At 32.8% G+C, this 16,465-nt stretch overlaps 1 protein-coding gene across 2 annotated transcripts in view; it reads left to right on the top strand.

The window, feature by feature from the left end:
* Window positions 1-16,465, top strand: part of LanA (laminin subunit alpha) — a 308,555-nt gene that overhangs the window by 266,590 nt on the left and 25,500 nt on the right. For both annotated transcript variants that reach the window (XM_089239807.1, XM_089239808.1), the window contains 2 exons: window positions 8,836-8,953; window positions 11,108-11,717. In XM_089239807.1, coding sequence (XP_089095933.1) covers window positions 8,836-8,953; window positions 11,108-11,717 — 728 coding nt within the window. The remainder of the gene's footprint in view (window positions 1-8,835; window positions 8,954-11,107; window positions 11,718-16,465) is intronic.

The following is a 16,465-nucleotide window of genomic DNA, read 5'->3' on the forward strand; positions in this document are numbered from 1 at the left end:
CGCAGAGAGTCCCACGTTGAGGGGTTAGCACACCAACCTCTCGGTGAGTATAAAAAAAAGCTGTCGTTTGGAATTCGCAATAAATTGCCCGGTCTAATTAGCCCTCGTATGCAGAAAATGACAGTGGTGCAAACAAAAATGATCAAATGATGATTAAGTTTATAATGATTCACACACACACAGACATATAGTATAGTTCCAATATGATTTGCATGATAGCTTATTCCCTGAACAGATCGAGAGCTCGCTGTTGGGAGAGGGGGATTTAAAAATAAGATTTTTTATAATATAAAAATAAATAAAATGAGCTAGTCACTGTGAATAGGGTGACCATACCTCCTTCATTTTGTCTTGTATATTCTGGAATAGTCTCGTTATTTCTGTTTTTTCTCTGTCCCAAATTAAAAAAAAAAATTTAATGGTTTTTCCTATTTTTAGTCAAAGTTTTCTTGAATTTGTTATTTAATCAAAAACGTTGATACAGGTAATTTTCAACGGATTGATTGAATGCAATATTATCATTTAGAAGTTCCGAAAATTTCATGAATTATCGTATTTTGCTTCGCCCCCTCCCAATAGATACACGTTTTGCTTATGGTATTACCATCGAAATTCAACTTTCATTTACTCGAAAACTAGAGCAGATCTGATAAAACCAATGTCAGATTAAGAATTAGTGCTCCAAAAACACCTTAAAATCACTGAAATATCCTTGAGAAAAAAAATCAGAGTTGAATAGTGTTAATATCAACAGAAAAATTCAAAACCAAAAATTATTTTGAATACGTCAATTCATAGCGTAATAAGTTTGATTAAAAGTTTCTGATTGAATGGTTATTATTTTACTGTTTCCACTAAGTCACACCTTCGTCAGGCTACCATTTTTACATCCCTCATTGAAGCTTTTTATGAGTAACAGTTTCGATGAAAATTTAAAAAAACCAAAAAAAAAAAATACTGCAGTTTTATTGATCAACATTGTAATCTGATTAAAACAACAACGTAAAATAATGATCGCACAGTAAACATGTATGCACTGTATGCACTTTCCCTCTGAAAATTAGACTTAATAGTGAAGGTAAAAAAAATTGCACATTTTGGCAAAAAAGTGTTGATTTGGCTAAAAAAAATTTCAAACAGATCTCAGTTGGCTAACATGGCACAAATCTTGCGATAAAATTACCAACATAGACGAAGCTAATACGTAAGCGATACGTAAGAGCAAGGTTATAGTATCACACTACATGGAGAGAAAAAGTGCAAATCGTGAAGGAAGAAGGCAGAACTTGGCTTCTAATGGGATTGAATATTTCAGTTCATTTTTAAGAAGGGACAACCCGCTGCTGGCGGAGAAATGCACTTTGGTTCAGTGCTTGGCAATGACACGTCACAAAATTTTAAAAGCTTATAACTCACTTAATATTCGTTCGATCGAAAACTGGAAAACACTTTTCTGTATTAGTTTTTCACAAGGAATCACATGTGTAATTATTGGGCGGTCGATAGTTACCACCCTGTGCATGCTGAAATATCTGATTTTGTTGTGAGGAAAAAGTACTGTAAATGTGTATGAAATTTGAATGTGTTGAGTAATGTATAAAATTTGAATGTGTTGAGTAATGTATAAAATTTGAATGTTTTGAGTAATGTATAAAATTTGAATGTTAGCAGATTTCATGACTGTGTTTAATTCTCTAAGTTTGTCAAAATTTCCCTCAACTAAATTCTTAGAGTACCTAGACACTGTAAACAAAGAAAATGTCAAATAAAAATTTAAAATCCTAACATTATGTTTAACACACTCTGGATCTTGACTTCAGAGAAAGGAATAGGCAGGGTCACTACTAGGGGGGAGCAGGCGGGTCTATTGCCCCGGGCACCAGACCCTGAGAATAGGTAAAATAAAGTGGGGTGACTTGGGTACGTGCCCTAATTATTTATTTCAGATTATGTCATAGCTGCTGTGAATGAAATAGAGAAGAGATTCCAGGTCCAGCTGCAAAAGTGAGCCACCATGATTCAAAATTTTTCCCAAATCTCTCTTAATTATCTTGCCTTTATTTTTTATGCCTACTTTTATCATAACCTGTGTTTTAATTAAGGTTTCATGAAACCATTGTGAAACTTTGTTTACAGAACTTTGTGGTTATAATTATATCAGTCTTGATAGAAGTTTGCTTTGGTAGGTATACTCATTGTTTCAACTGTGTGGATGATAAATTATCTAATAATATTCGTTGCAGGCACACACACAGTTAAGTAGATGCTACAAATATATGAAAAAATGTTGTGCTCAGGCAGAGCATAGCCAGGCAGAGACTTTGCATAGCTTACCTTTAGCCCCACAAGGGTGCGGCTGACAGGGCTCCAAAACAGACAGGGATACCAAAAACAGAAATAAATAAATCATTTGTTTGTTCATTAACATAATATTCAAACATTTAGTATAGTAGACACTCTTAAAATAATAACTATGTGATGACTTTCTATTCAATGCATTTCAGTTTTTCATCTTCTAGCCACTAATTCTGCATTCCTTCCGCAGATGCACAAATAAATCTTTTCTCAATTTAGTTTTTATATTCAGTATGTCATGCAATTTTTCTCTCTTTCCAGTAGGGCCATTTCATACATATCCAATTTTGTAAGTCATGCCCTTTTTTTTCTGCAGCTCTTGCTTTTATTTTTTGATACTTTGTTCCTTACACATCGTCTTGACACTTTTTGCCTCAGTGTCCTGCTTTTGACTTTTACCCCGGTGTTGACCTATTGGTTAGAAATTCTTTGGAATATAGACTGGGTCTCCATTTTGGTTAATAAGTAAGGTCTAATGCCCGTTACACCAAACCCGCCTCCCTCCACAAGTTTTGGTACTGAGCAACATTATAAGCAGAATCCAGTATATAAAATTGATTGTGTGATCGGATGTTCTCTGGAAATTAAATTTAACCATGGGAGGAATCTTTTCAGCCAAAAAGTCTTAAAATTAATATTGTGCACTTGATAATCATAATAAATTATTTAAAAAATGTAAATCACACACATTCCATTTTGTATGAAAGTAAGCTTTTGTTGTTTAATGTATCTGTAGTGGAAAAACATGTTTCGCATAGGTTTTTGATAACCCTAGTCTGCACAAAATTGAAAGAGAAATTTATTATTTTAAATCGTGGAATTAGATTTTCATTATGCAATTTTATTACTCTTAAATTTTTCCTAACCATGCACACCAATAATTGGTCTACACTTTTGTCTGTGTTTCCAATGTTTTGTATTTCTTAATTAGTAATTCCAAAATTCGTGTTAAGGTGGTTCCAAATTAAAGCTTTCATCCTTTATGAGTTATTTATTTTCATAAATGAGAAATTTATGTTTGAAGATTGAGAGTAATTTTGATGTTCTTCAGTCCGAAGCACATTTAGGGTTTTGCCGCCTGAGGGCTACACTAATTTTGCCACCCTTCTTCCATTCTAATCTAATTTTATTGACTGCTCTTTCTCGAATTCACCATCCCGTGCTATAACATGCTGGTCTCCCCCTCCTGCAAGTACACGTGCGTTAAAGTCACTCTTTTTGTCATTCATATGCTTGCACACTGTGTTGGTCACTGTTTGGCTACTTGCACATGCTCACGCTCTAGGCAATGCTGTCTTAATGCATGCTCCCATCCACGGACAGGGACTTCAAGTGCGGGGAGGGGGAGGCCTCGTGAAAATGATATCTGGTTAAAATTTTCAACTAATTAAATATGTCTCACCAGGTAGAAAGCCTCACAAAAATCACTTTGCCCGAGGGCCCGGAATGTATTAAGATGGTTGCCTCTATTCCACTCACTGAACTAGTCTTTCGCTCTGCAGGTAACTTATTTGGTCATTCATATGCCATAACTGCCAAGTCTCCCGAATTTTAGCTTCATCTCTTGACCTCCCAAAAAGTTCTTAAATCTCCCGAATTTTTACGAAAATTACAAAAATCCCTACTCTTGTCCCTAAAAATTCCCTACTTGATTTTTAAAGAATCCCCACTTCTGAAAACAATCCCTAAGGAATTTCTTGTGGGGAAAAAGTATTTTGTCTCTGTTTCTTTTTCCCTTTCGAAATGATGTCACATGTTGTAAATGGGGGGAATGGTGAGAAATTCCTTTTTTAAGGAAGTTTTACAAACCCTCTGATGGTAACAAGAAAAGTTGTTTGTCTTATCGGGCAGGGAAATAGCTTAGCAGTCAATAGTCCTGGATAATAATTGAAGATTATAGTGATGCGCATGTGGTCAAAACTTCCTTTTTTGTTGAAGTTACATACGTGCGATAATGAAACATGAACACTGATAAGCAAAAAAATTTAATCAATTTTAAAGAACGAATCTCCTTTCATCAAACGTTCCAGAGAAAGGCTGACTTTTTCTTTTTGTACAAGTTGTGTTAAAGACATAAACATCGGTCGTGGTGGAAAGCCACATCATCACCCATGTGAAATCAAAAAAACATCAAGCAAGAGTCACAAAAAGTTAGTGTTCTTCAAAAATTGACGTCTTTATTCCTTCATCTTCAGATGATTTTGGTGTTATTCACGCAGAATGTTTGTTCACATCGTTTCTGATTGAACACAATATTTTTTTAGATCACAATTGGAGTTTTGGCCTCCGATTTCACTTGTTTTTTGCGTAGAGATTTTATTCCCAAGAGTTTAACTTCCATGTGTGTAAAATCCCTATTTTATTTTTATGTAGGGATTTTATTCCCTATGCTTTAACTTTTATGTGTGGAAAATTCCTATGTTATTTGGAAAAATCCCTTTTATATTTATTAGGGACTAGTTTTAGTATAAAATACGGGTCCACACAAAAATCTCCCTGATTTTCATTTTCAAAAGTTGGCAGCTATGATATGGTTACTCTCGCTCTAAGAAACTCTTTTGCTCACTCACGTTCGTTCAAACTCTCTAGGTTACTCTTTTGGTCACTCACTGACCTAGTCACTTGCTGTCTGGGCAGAGGAGGATTTATTGAGAGCTATACAAATTTCACCTCCTTTCTCCCATTCTACTAATTTTCTTGGCTCCTATGAACTTGCTGCCCTGGGCTATAGGGCGCTAAGCTCCCTCCTGTAAATACGACACTGTCTTCAGTAGCAGACATGCGGGTTTAAAATCGGAGTGTTTCAGAAAAAATTGTTTTGAAAAGTGAAAAAATAGCAGCAGCAGCAAAAAAAAAAAAAAAAAAAAAGTCAATTGAGTTGAATATTTTTGGAACTAATAGAGATATGAATTATTAGTACAGTAGCTTCTTGCTATTCTGGCACATATCGCACCAGGGTGTGCTGGGTTACCAAATTCACAGAATTGCTGCAAATCGATTGAAAAGGCCCATTTAAATAATATAAACTTCCGCTCATAGACATGTTCTGATATATTCTCCTCTTCTATGCTTTATGAAAACTGGCCTAAAAACACTGGATACTGGAGGGATTATTGAGAGTCTATCTTTATGCATAGTAGTATGCATTGGCGTACGCAGGCCCCCCCCCCTCCAAGTCAAAATTATAGAGTTCTTTTTCAGGAAAAAACATAATTCCCCCTCGAGAAAATTCTGTGTAAGCCCATGGTAGTACGAGATACTTTATATGAAGACAAAAAAATATGGGTTTCAGACGCAAAAATTTTCATAAATGTGTATAAAGCTGGAAATTTTTTTAAAGAATTTTTTGATTTTATCGTCTTGTTTGAAAATTAAAAGCAGTAAATGAGGAAATTAAAAGGCATTATTCGTGAATACAGACATGCCATCAATGGGCAAAAGTTTAGTGTTTTTGGTGTAGTGTTTCTTTCCATCTTAACAGAGGATATAAGTTTGATGTGTTACAAAATTTTCTTTAAATTTCTAAAATCGTTCACAGAAAGACAAATTAATTGTTTAGAACATGAGCAATTGAAAGAAGATTGCTTGACATTCCCTAAACAAATCGCTAAGTCTTCAAAGCATATTCGCTAAGTCTTCAAAGCATATTCGCTAACTCCAAAAGTTGCTGAAGTGAGCGGAGCTTGGCTGTAGACGCTTGAGTTTCCAACCTTTTCAGTGCATACGCCAAGGAGATCAAGGGTAAAGACTTGGACTGGTCCGATTAATTGGGTCAGTTAATCGATCAATTGTTAATCAAAGTTACAAATTTTAGTTGAGTTAATTGACTTAATCAATAAGATCAAAATTCAATTAAAATTTTTATTAAAAGTTTCTAATTTAACTTTATTTATTTGACTAAACCGATTAAATGTTTTAAATTATGTTCCTATACATAACATTTTAGATAAGGGACAGTACTTAAAAATATTTGAATATTTTGATAAAATTTTTTGACATGAAGAAATGCAAGGCGATTCAATGAAAACTAGTGATTTCTAAAATTGCAGATTAAAAAAAATAGCAATGTCCAAGTTAAGAAATTGCAGGATATGGATATGACAAGCATGCTCAGCATATTGTCCCTCGTTATGCCTGAGACATGAATGTGCAAATTTTCACTTTTAGGTTTATCAGCTGGTTGGATTACTTATATTTGCTAAGTTTTACAAGAAATGCAACTGCATATCCCCTATTGAAACACATTTAACAAGAAATTTTAGGAGAATAATTTTCATAGAGTAGCATTCAAAAGTTGTTTTCCAAGTTCTATAAATTTGCACATTCATGTTTCTGGTAAAGAGGGGGGGGGGGAAACGATATTATAATAGTTTCAAGTGGGCGGTTTTTATTTCTTAATCTATTTCTATATTTGTTTACGTCCGTTCAGTGGATAGATGCATGAAATGAATAGAATATGTTTTTACAGCATTAATCTATATTATATAGTTAGCACCACTACGTTTGCTATGGATGAATAGCATTCAAAAAATGTTTATTAATCGATTAAAGATTTTTGACTAACCAGTTAAAAGTTTTAATCGATTCCCAGCCCTAGTAAAGACTAAACAAGGTACCGAGTTCATTCAAGCCTTTGGTCAGGTTCAGTGCTGGGTGGCAAGTACTGAGCTGATATAAATAAAGTACAAACCAACTTAGGGCCCTCATGAATTGGCCAGCAAATATCAAACGAGACAAGCAGAGAGACTACAGAGAGCTCACCTGGGGGGGTCCCTCACTGATGTAAACGAAGCTGATTTGACCGGTCCCAGTGGTGGCACTCTAAGTCTGAATAGATAACAAAACTATCCTGTGTTGTACTGAAACCGAAACTGTCTTATCATGGACCCTACATGTGAGGAGGCAAAAGCTGCACCGTGTAGGTTCAGCTTTTTTTCTGGTAGCATACATGCGGCCATTTAAAGTTTGAGTGGTCGCCTGCATTTTTCTCAAGTGCAGTGCGACTCACTGTGGGTAAGGGACCATAATTGTTTGTCTGCAGTACATACGTAATTGATAACTCGTTCGGTTTTTGTGTGTCGGGTTTGGATTTATTTATTTTTCACTAGTAATTCAAGGATCGTTTCTATTAAACAAGGTTTCAGGTATCCGAGGTATCTCAGAATTGGTTTCTTTTAGTTGACTGAGATCCTTATTTTATTCATACTATTTTGCCTGATTGTTGTCAAAATGTCACAAAGAGAACCGTTTAATACTCTTTGATACACAGGGATCAAAAAGTTACATTAATAAAGAAAGTATCCACCTACTTTGAGATGAAAGCTGGAAAAAAATATTTATTGAATACATATGGATGTATTCTTATTTGCGTATATTGTTTGGTCCGGTTAATTGTGAGCTTCAATTTTTATCAAGAAAAGACAAGGAAGTAGGATTCTGGGAACATTTAAAAATAATAATTCTTCATATGCTTTTGATATTCTGCTCTCTTTTCATCCGCAGAGTTTTGATTTATTTGTACCGTTGCACTTGATACTGTTAATTGAATTTTTTTAGTTGGTAATGTGCATCGGAATTTCTCACAATGTTTATAAATATAACACATTATTCCGTCTGCCCCTCAAACCTTTTTTTTGCATACAGTATTTTTTGTGAGGGTAGCCGGAACAGATATCCAAATTTATTGTCAAAAACAGCTTATTTGTTAATTGTAACACTAGTTACTGCAAGCAATTTTTTAAATAAGTGTGTTGCTTATGGAAAAATATAAAATTTTTATTAATATAAATTTTAATTTAGTTTTAATTTTTAACTACCTTCAATTTTTCATTAACTTTAATTTTCAATCAGTTTAAATTTTAAATTTAAAGCTTTAAATAATTTTAATTTTTAATTAATTTTAATTTTTAATTAATTTTAAATTTTAATGAATTTTAAATTTTAATGAATTTTTAAAAAATAATAATTTTTACATTTTAAGCATCTGCTGACACTAGGTTGGGCCTCACTGATCGAAACCTTCACTGTAAAAAATTGCCCTCACAAACACATTACCCTGGATCCGCACCTGCCTTCAAATCTATATACTCTTATACATTCAGAGCATTTACACCGAGAACAAGAAAAATGGTTTGTGTGAAAATGGTCTGTCTCACCCTATTGCTATGCATTGATGTAAGCAAAGATGTCAAAGAGAAGCAAACCCTTGCTCTTTTCTTTCCTTCCAAAAATTCTTCAGCCTTCATTATAAAATAAGTACAAATCATCCTGCCTTTTATCTTTGAAAAGAATTGTGTCTAATGTGAAGGAGATATACACCAGCAACATTTAAAGTTCTACTGAATTTTTATTTCAAAATCAAATCTACTGTGTTATCTGTTATTTAATATAAATTCCGCTTTTTGATGAAAAGAATTTGAATATATACATATACATTTTCTATTCTACCACAAAATATATTAATCATATTATTTTACATAGAGCTGTAACCCAAACAGCATTTGAAGGCTGCATAAAAGGAATGCAGATTGGTGCTGAAGTAACAGACTTGAATAAGAACAAAGAAGTACTTGGAGTAATTAGCGGGTGTCCTGTCACGGTATGTCTCACTTATTGTCTCACTATTGAATATTAAATAATAAGCTGAACATACTTTTCAGTTGAATATACGTATAATATCATAGATTTCAATTTTTTATTTATATTTTATCAAGTATGAAAATAAAAATTTATATCTCTGTATATCTTCAATATTCAATTGCACTAATTCATATAGTTTAAGATTTTTAAAAATTCATTATGGCATATAGATTACACTGAAAATGTTCCATAGCTTTACTGAAGCATTTTTTAACTCAAAAACAGAAAGACCAGTGCCTTGACCACCCCCCAAAAAAATTTAAATATCTAAGTACCATCATAAAGAAAAAAATTAATCCTACATTTCTTTAATCTAAATTTGTTTCCTTCATGAGCATCTGAGGAAGTCGCTTTGAGTACAGTTTGTATATTCTTCAAACCTTTGGCTAAAGGAGAAAAATATTATTTGATCCAAATCCTCATAATGCATTGCTTATTTCTATTTCTTATAAAATTTAACCACACATTCTAAAGCATATTTTGAAACAGTGATTTTTTTTTTTTAATTTTGCTTTGCTGGCCAAATAAAACTCTCAAATAAGAAAAATCGTCTCACGAGTCAGAGGTTGTATATCCAACATCTGTAAGTGTGATCAAATTTCTGTCATCTTGCCATAAGGCAACTTACAATCAATTCAATTGGGTTAGACTTCTTTCACTCCAGCAAAATTACATCTATAGAGGGGGAACTCTATAGATGTAATCTGAGGCATCAGAATTGGTTTAGACCCGTGTTTCATTTTAATGTTATTATTAAAATTGATTATATTATTTTAAATTTAAAAATCACTTACATTAACTTATTAGAAACTTTGTTTCTTTAAACTTTTTTCATCATTTTCTGTGCTGGTTCTGTTACTTTGAAACTATGAATCTCAGTGTCATGGTCAGATATAAATTTTTCTTAAGGAAAATAACAGTCAGATAGGTCATACACACAACTAACTCTTGCTGATCGCCAAATTTATTGTTTCTTTTCTTCAGAAATTTCATTGAAAGTTTTATTACAAAATAAATGAAATTTGTTAGATAATTAGAAATCCTTTGTAAAAACGAAAATGCACACAATTGTCAAAACAGTCTGCTAATGAGTAAAATTCGGAATAGCATGCATCACATTGAAGTATTTTTATATGACTATTTTTTAATTTAAAGTATTATTACTGATCTTAAAGGAATTGAATTTATGACAAGACATTACTAAAACTGATTTAAAGTTTCATTTGAAATTTGATCTTTGATTTTGAAAGCATACAGATCGAAATCTTTATCATCTTTCTTCAATCTGCCGAAAAAGTAACATATAATATGTATTTTTCCCTCCTCTTTGTATGTATGAACTCGTATAACTTCTATTTTGTTTAAGTTACATATATATTAGTCAATGTTAAAAATCTGGGCACTTTATGAACTGACCAATGGTTGAAGTGGTCAGCCATTTTGCAAACTTCACAGACTTTGCACATTAGACAGACATTGACCATAAAAAATACAGGGGGATACTGGGTTGATCGAAATTTTTTTTTAAATATTTAATTTCTTGTTAAAATTTATTCCCTAAATACATTTGTGATTAAATTTTCACTGGAAATTGTGAGTTCAAGCATTATGTTTACATGCCCTAAATTACAGAACAATTCATAAATTATTTTTCTATAAATTAAAAAAAAAAGTCTAAAATCCATTGAATTCATTGATTTATGGCTACATAGTGCATATGAGTAATTTTTAACCAGTGAACTGGATACTTACATGCAGTGAAACCAATTTCAGATGGGCACTGTATGAGACGGAAACGTGTCTTGCATGGAATCAAAAAATAGTCTGCTTGGTGATTAGTGGTTCAATATGAACCTTTGTAAAATTAAAATGTCTAAAACAGAATATTATTTCAGTCTCTTGATGTTCGTACAGGTTTTACACTAATTAGAGCATAAGGTTATGTCTTGCCTAATTGACTGATTTCTGTAGCAGCAATTTTAATCTAGTTTTGTTTTTATCTTGAGAATTAAGTGAAGTCTATGAAAAGTACATATATATATATATATATAGTCTGTGAAGTATAATGAAAAACACAACAAAATATTTTTCAGTATGAAACATTTAATTTTAGATTGCTCGTGTGATATCATTTACGAATGATTCTACTGGATATGTTGCTATGCCATCTGCCAACTTGGAGAAACAAGCACAGTTGACTTTCAAGTTCAAGACAGCTGAAGAGAATGGGTTACTTTTTTATGCTGCTAATGATGATCAGAGTAGCTTTTTATCCATTTCACTTTCTAATGGTGTTTTGGTAATGAATAGTGAACCAGGAGGCAAAATAAAGACCAGTCCAGATCATAAGTACAATGATATGGAGTGGCATTATGTTTCGGCTTTTAAAACCATTAGACAAATGCGTCTTGATATTGATGATATAGATTCAGTTGAAGCAGAATTACCCAATGAAGCCCTTGTAGAAATAACAACACCTCTATATTTTGGTGGAGTTCCTGAAAAATATACCATCAATACAGCAGCTGTTCCATTCTATAAGCCTTTAGTTGGATGCTTAGGAGACACAACAGTGAATAACAAATTCCAGAATTTTGCAGATTCCAAAGACCGCCAAGTTGCATCACTTGCAAGTTGTCCACTTGCTGATACAGAGCAAGAAACTATTGAACCTATTGTCCCAGTTACTGTTCCTTCAACTGGAGTAGTGGAAGTGACAGATGGTGAGTAGGTTTCTGTAGATCATAATATCTCTATGTTTTCTGGGGTTTTTTTTGCATACTAAATTTCAGTATGATTAAGAAAGCTTTAGTAATTGAAAAAAAAAGGCACAGATTCTCTCAATTCTATTGTTTATCTTGTGATAACATGTTCATAAGCTAGAAAAGGGAAAACCACACACAAAAGTGTAATATTTTTTAGAAATTGTTCTTACATAAGTTTTTTTATGCTCCCTTATTACAAAGTCCATAACACTTGACACTCTCATCCAAAAATTTTATTTCTAGTGATTATTTTTTTTTCAGTGTAATGAGACAATTGTTTTTCAACAACAAAAGATGGATTTCATGAAAATTATAAATTTTGTGATCATGCTATGAAATATGTATATATACTTCCTCTATAACTCTCTTCATGAATGCTCTCTAAGAATGTTGTATATATATATATATATATATATGCATGCAAAAGTGGACATCTCCAAAAGAATTTTTTGGAAAAGCTAATTTTTTGTCACACAAAATGCCAGTTCTGCAAATACAAATACAATGCCACAACAGGCAAAGTGCCCATCGTGGCAATGGTGGCTGAGAAAAAGATGCCCATAACAAATATCGATGTCATATATTTCAAAAACACAGCAACCCAATTAATAACACAATTAAAAATTATAAACAATATATACACATGATAAAATATTATACAATGCCCATAAAGAATATTATGGTTGTCTTATTCTAAGTATGGATAGCTTCTCGATTTACCCCAACATGTTTATCGTATTTCTTTTTAAACGTGTCAATTGTGTTACAATTTACTACCTCCGGGGGTAAGCTATTCCATTCATTGACAACCCTATTAGAGAAAAATTCCCTGCGACACCATAACCTTGCATTGTCCCTCACCAATCGATACTGGTGTCCCCTTGTAAAAGCAGTCGATTGGCGGTGTACTAAAAGTTCATGGTCCATCCTATCCATCCCATTGAAAATTTTGAACACTTCGATCATATCTCTGCGACACCTGTGTTCATCCAATGTAAACATATTCAAAAAATGAAGTCTCTCTTCATAACTCAAGCCCTGTGTGCCAATAAGGACACGCGTAGCTCTTCTCTGCACCCCTTCAACCAAGTCTATGTCCCTCTGTAGGTATGGTCTCTAAAACCTTACAGCATACTCTAGTCCCGGACAAACTAAGCGTCGAAAAAACAGAAGAATGACTTTAGGAGAACGTGAAGAGACCTTTTTGAAAATGAGACCAAACATTCTATTCACTTTTTTGACCACCGCTGAACAATGTTCAGAAAACCTAAGCCGCTCATCAATGAGAATTTCCAAATCTGTGACTCTAGTTGCATCCGGGATAGTCACACCATCCAACTTGTAAGAGAACCCTGGGTTGTTCGAACCAAAAGGAGCAACCATGCATTTATCAACACTAAATGTCATGCTCCATTTATTTGCCCATGCTGCAATCATGTTTAAGTTGGTCTGGAGCAACTCCCTATCGCTTAGATTCCCAATTACCCCCATTAGCTTCATGTTATCTGTGAATTTATTAGTAATCTCATCGATGTCCTGATTGAGTTTATCGATTAAAAGTGAAAAAAGTATGGGATCAAGGACACTTCCTTGAGGAACTCCACTTTTAACATCTGCAGCACACTTTGATTTTCAGGCTCATTGTAAGCTTGGATCTGGTCAGTTTTGAAACATTTTTGTGTTCCCAGGTAGTATAAGAGATCAAATAGACTCAGAATCTTTGAAAAAAATGCATTTGTGAAAAAAAGGGAGATGACTACTTTTGCAGCTACTCAACTCATATAACCCTACCATTATATTTTCTCAAATCTTGTTTGGCATTGCCATGAAACTCCTTTTGATACTTGATATTTTACTAGTATAGATCTCTCTGTAATATATTAAGCTCACTAACAACAGCATTTTGTTAAACTTCTCAAAAGATTGATTTAAATATATTTTTAAAGGCCCCACTAGTTTGTGTTCTCCCAAAGGCATCTAGTGACACCCGTATTTGCACCACCTGCCTCCTCCCCCCCCCCCCGGAAAGTGTAATAGAGATGCTGCTATTGTTATTTTCTGCGCAAGACACAAAAGTGTAATGCATTAAAGGTGTTTACAATGTGAAACACCTACCATAGTTTCCTGTACACAATTCCTAGACGCGAATTTCAATACTTTGAGAAAAATATCACTGTACAATCTGCAGAGGCCTATAATCTGCATATAAAAATTTCATTCATTAATATTATTAACTCAAGGAATGAAAGAGGTTGTTGGTCATGTTTTTGGTTAAAAAAAATTGATTTTTCTACGTGCGCATAAACACATGTCTACAAATCTTCAAAAAACAACTTTTTACAAATTAATTTTAAAAAATGTTAATTTCTATCCCAACCTCTCAGGGAAAAAAAATGCTGCAAATAATATGCAGTGTTATATAATCTGCTTTAAAAAATTAAAATGTTTTTTAAAAATGCATGATTTGCCAATTATATGCAGAAAAATACATTAATTGAATTTTATTAACTAATTAATAACTAACTAATAATTATAAAATTTTTGCTTCTAACAACGCTGATGTAAAAGAAACTGCCAACAACAGCATGAATTTGGTGGTATATGATTATGATGCTTTTCAAAATAACGATAATCCCTCTAATGAAATTTTTTCTTGGTCTGCAGAATATTGGTTTCTTATTTGGGATTTTACTGTATTTCATTTCTAGAATCATGATAAAAACTGAACAGGATGAATGAGCCAAAAGGTTTTATTGAAAAATTCAATATTCATAAATTTATTCTTATGGTACTGTACACACTGCTTGTCGTCATTTAGGGCCATTTTTGCAAATTAAGACCTGGAAGTATATCATAACATGTTAAAAACTTTGTTTACAGTTATCAGGATTTTAGTTTATACTATTAATTTTTTTTCATTCATGGTTTCTTTTATGCATTTTGAAGCTAAGATTGAACCAGACTAATTTTTTTCTGTCAGTTATAGTTATTAGCCTGCAGACTACAGTATGTAGGAGGTCAGAAATTGTATTCCCCTTGTTGACAAACTTTTTCATACTTGGTTCACAATGCCCTAATTAATCCATAGTAGCTGCTATGATTCATGTATGTGTGGTGCTGCTTTTGCATTAGACTTCCTATAGTGAAGGTGAATGAAAAGTTTATAAAAAAAAGTCCTTTCATCTCTTTATCAGTTTCTTTCAACTGACCATATTCATGGTTCTCTGGCCAAAAGACTTTTTAAAGAAATGCGTGGCATCTCTTACATGTGTACATTAAAAAAGTATCATAATCCACATCAAATACATCTATTCTAACTATTCGTAATGGCTGAGTTATAAAAAAAACATGGATTTAACTTAAAGAAAAAAATACCTGAGTTTAACAACAGCATGAACATCCAATCACACAAAAAATGATTGGATGAAATGCAGCAGCAACATTGAATGTTTTGAAGATTTTTATATAGGAAAAGAGGCTACACCATTTTTCCACACTAAACACAATGTTTGATCACATTATTTGCATCTGAGAAGTTTTTTAACTATAATTGTTATCAAAAGCCTTATTTGATCACTTCAAATTTCATGCACTGTATTTATTTGATTATTTGCTAAGCATAGACATCTCTAGTCTGATGCCACAGAAGTAATTTATTACCATTTTACCACCAAAGTGTTGGCTGTGCTGGAATCAATTACTGTGGAACATATCTGTGTATTTAAGGGTGCATGTGTTTAGGTGCTGCTATCTGTCCTCTAAAGACAAAATTCTCAACTAATGAAATTTTTTACGTGCGCAACTTAAATATTATTAGGTCTGTTACATGTTTAGGCAAATCTTTTAAAGAGATACCAGCTAGCATTTGCACCTTCAAAAATTTTCAAACTACGAAAAACCAACTTCAGTAAACAGCTACCAAGCCACCTGCAGGGATCAAACCTTTGACCTTCTAATGTGAGCCCACCATGATGCCCACATAATGGCATGGTAGCTGTATGATATTTATTGTAAAATAATAATAAAAATACATATATATATAAAAGAACATAAAATTATAAATGTACAAATATGAAGATATAGAAATGCATCTTTACCATTGTAAATTTCATTAATCTATTTACATCCTCCTCTGAAATTGTTACCTGTTTCATATCGTCACACATTGATGAAGAAACTGGGTACTGCAAATAAATGATTTCTCTCTCTGTGCTAAGGGACACTCATAACTTTCTAATTTTTCTGCTTGAGGATGAAAATTGCCCAATCTATCAGATTATTTATCAACTAATAATCTGTAACTAATCTATAAGATATATTTCTGAAGACATCATTTTCTGCATGAAAAGCTTCAAATAATGTAGTAAACCTAACCTTCAACATGGGAAAAGTTAGTTTAATTGTTGAACACTTCCTTCTTTAGTCATATAAAATCTTTAAAGCTTTTCTCCCTCTATTGCTCTCAATTTTTTATATGATTATTTTTATATGATTATTTTTATATGAAATTTTATATATAAAGATTAAAGTAAGTTTATTTAGTTATTTTTTATCAGCCTAGTGTTTTTCAGAACTATTTCAGTTGAAAAGTAAATCTCTGTGTCTCAGTCTAAAATGTTTCTTAAGCTAACTTTTAATTTAACGATACATTATACTATGGTTTTAAATTAAACCTGTTACATTGGCAGTTTCTATTCCAGAGCTTT

Source organism: Pholcus phalangioides, unplaced genomic scaffold, assembly GCF_987345545.1.
Source record: "Pholcus phalangioides strain wild (caught in Gottingen) unplaced genomic scaffold, Ppha-v1.0 ptg000011l_1, whole genome shotgun sequence".
NCBI lineage: Eukaryota > Metazoa > Arthropoda > Arachnida > Araneae > Pholcidae > Pholcus > Pholcus phalangioides.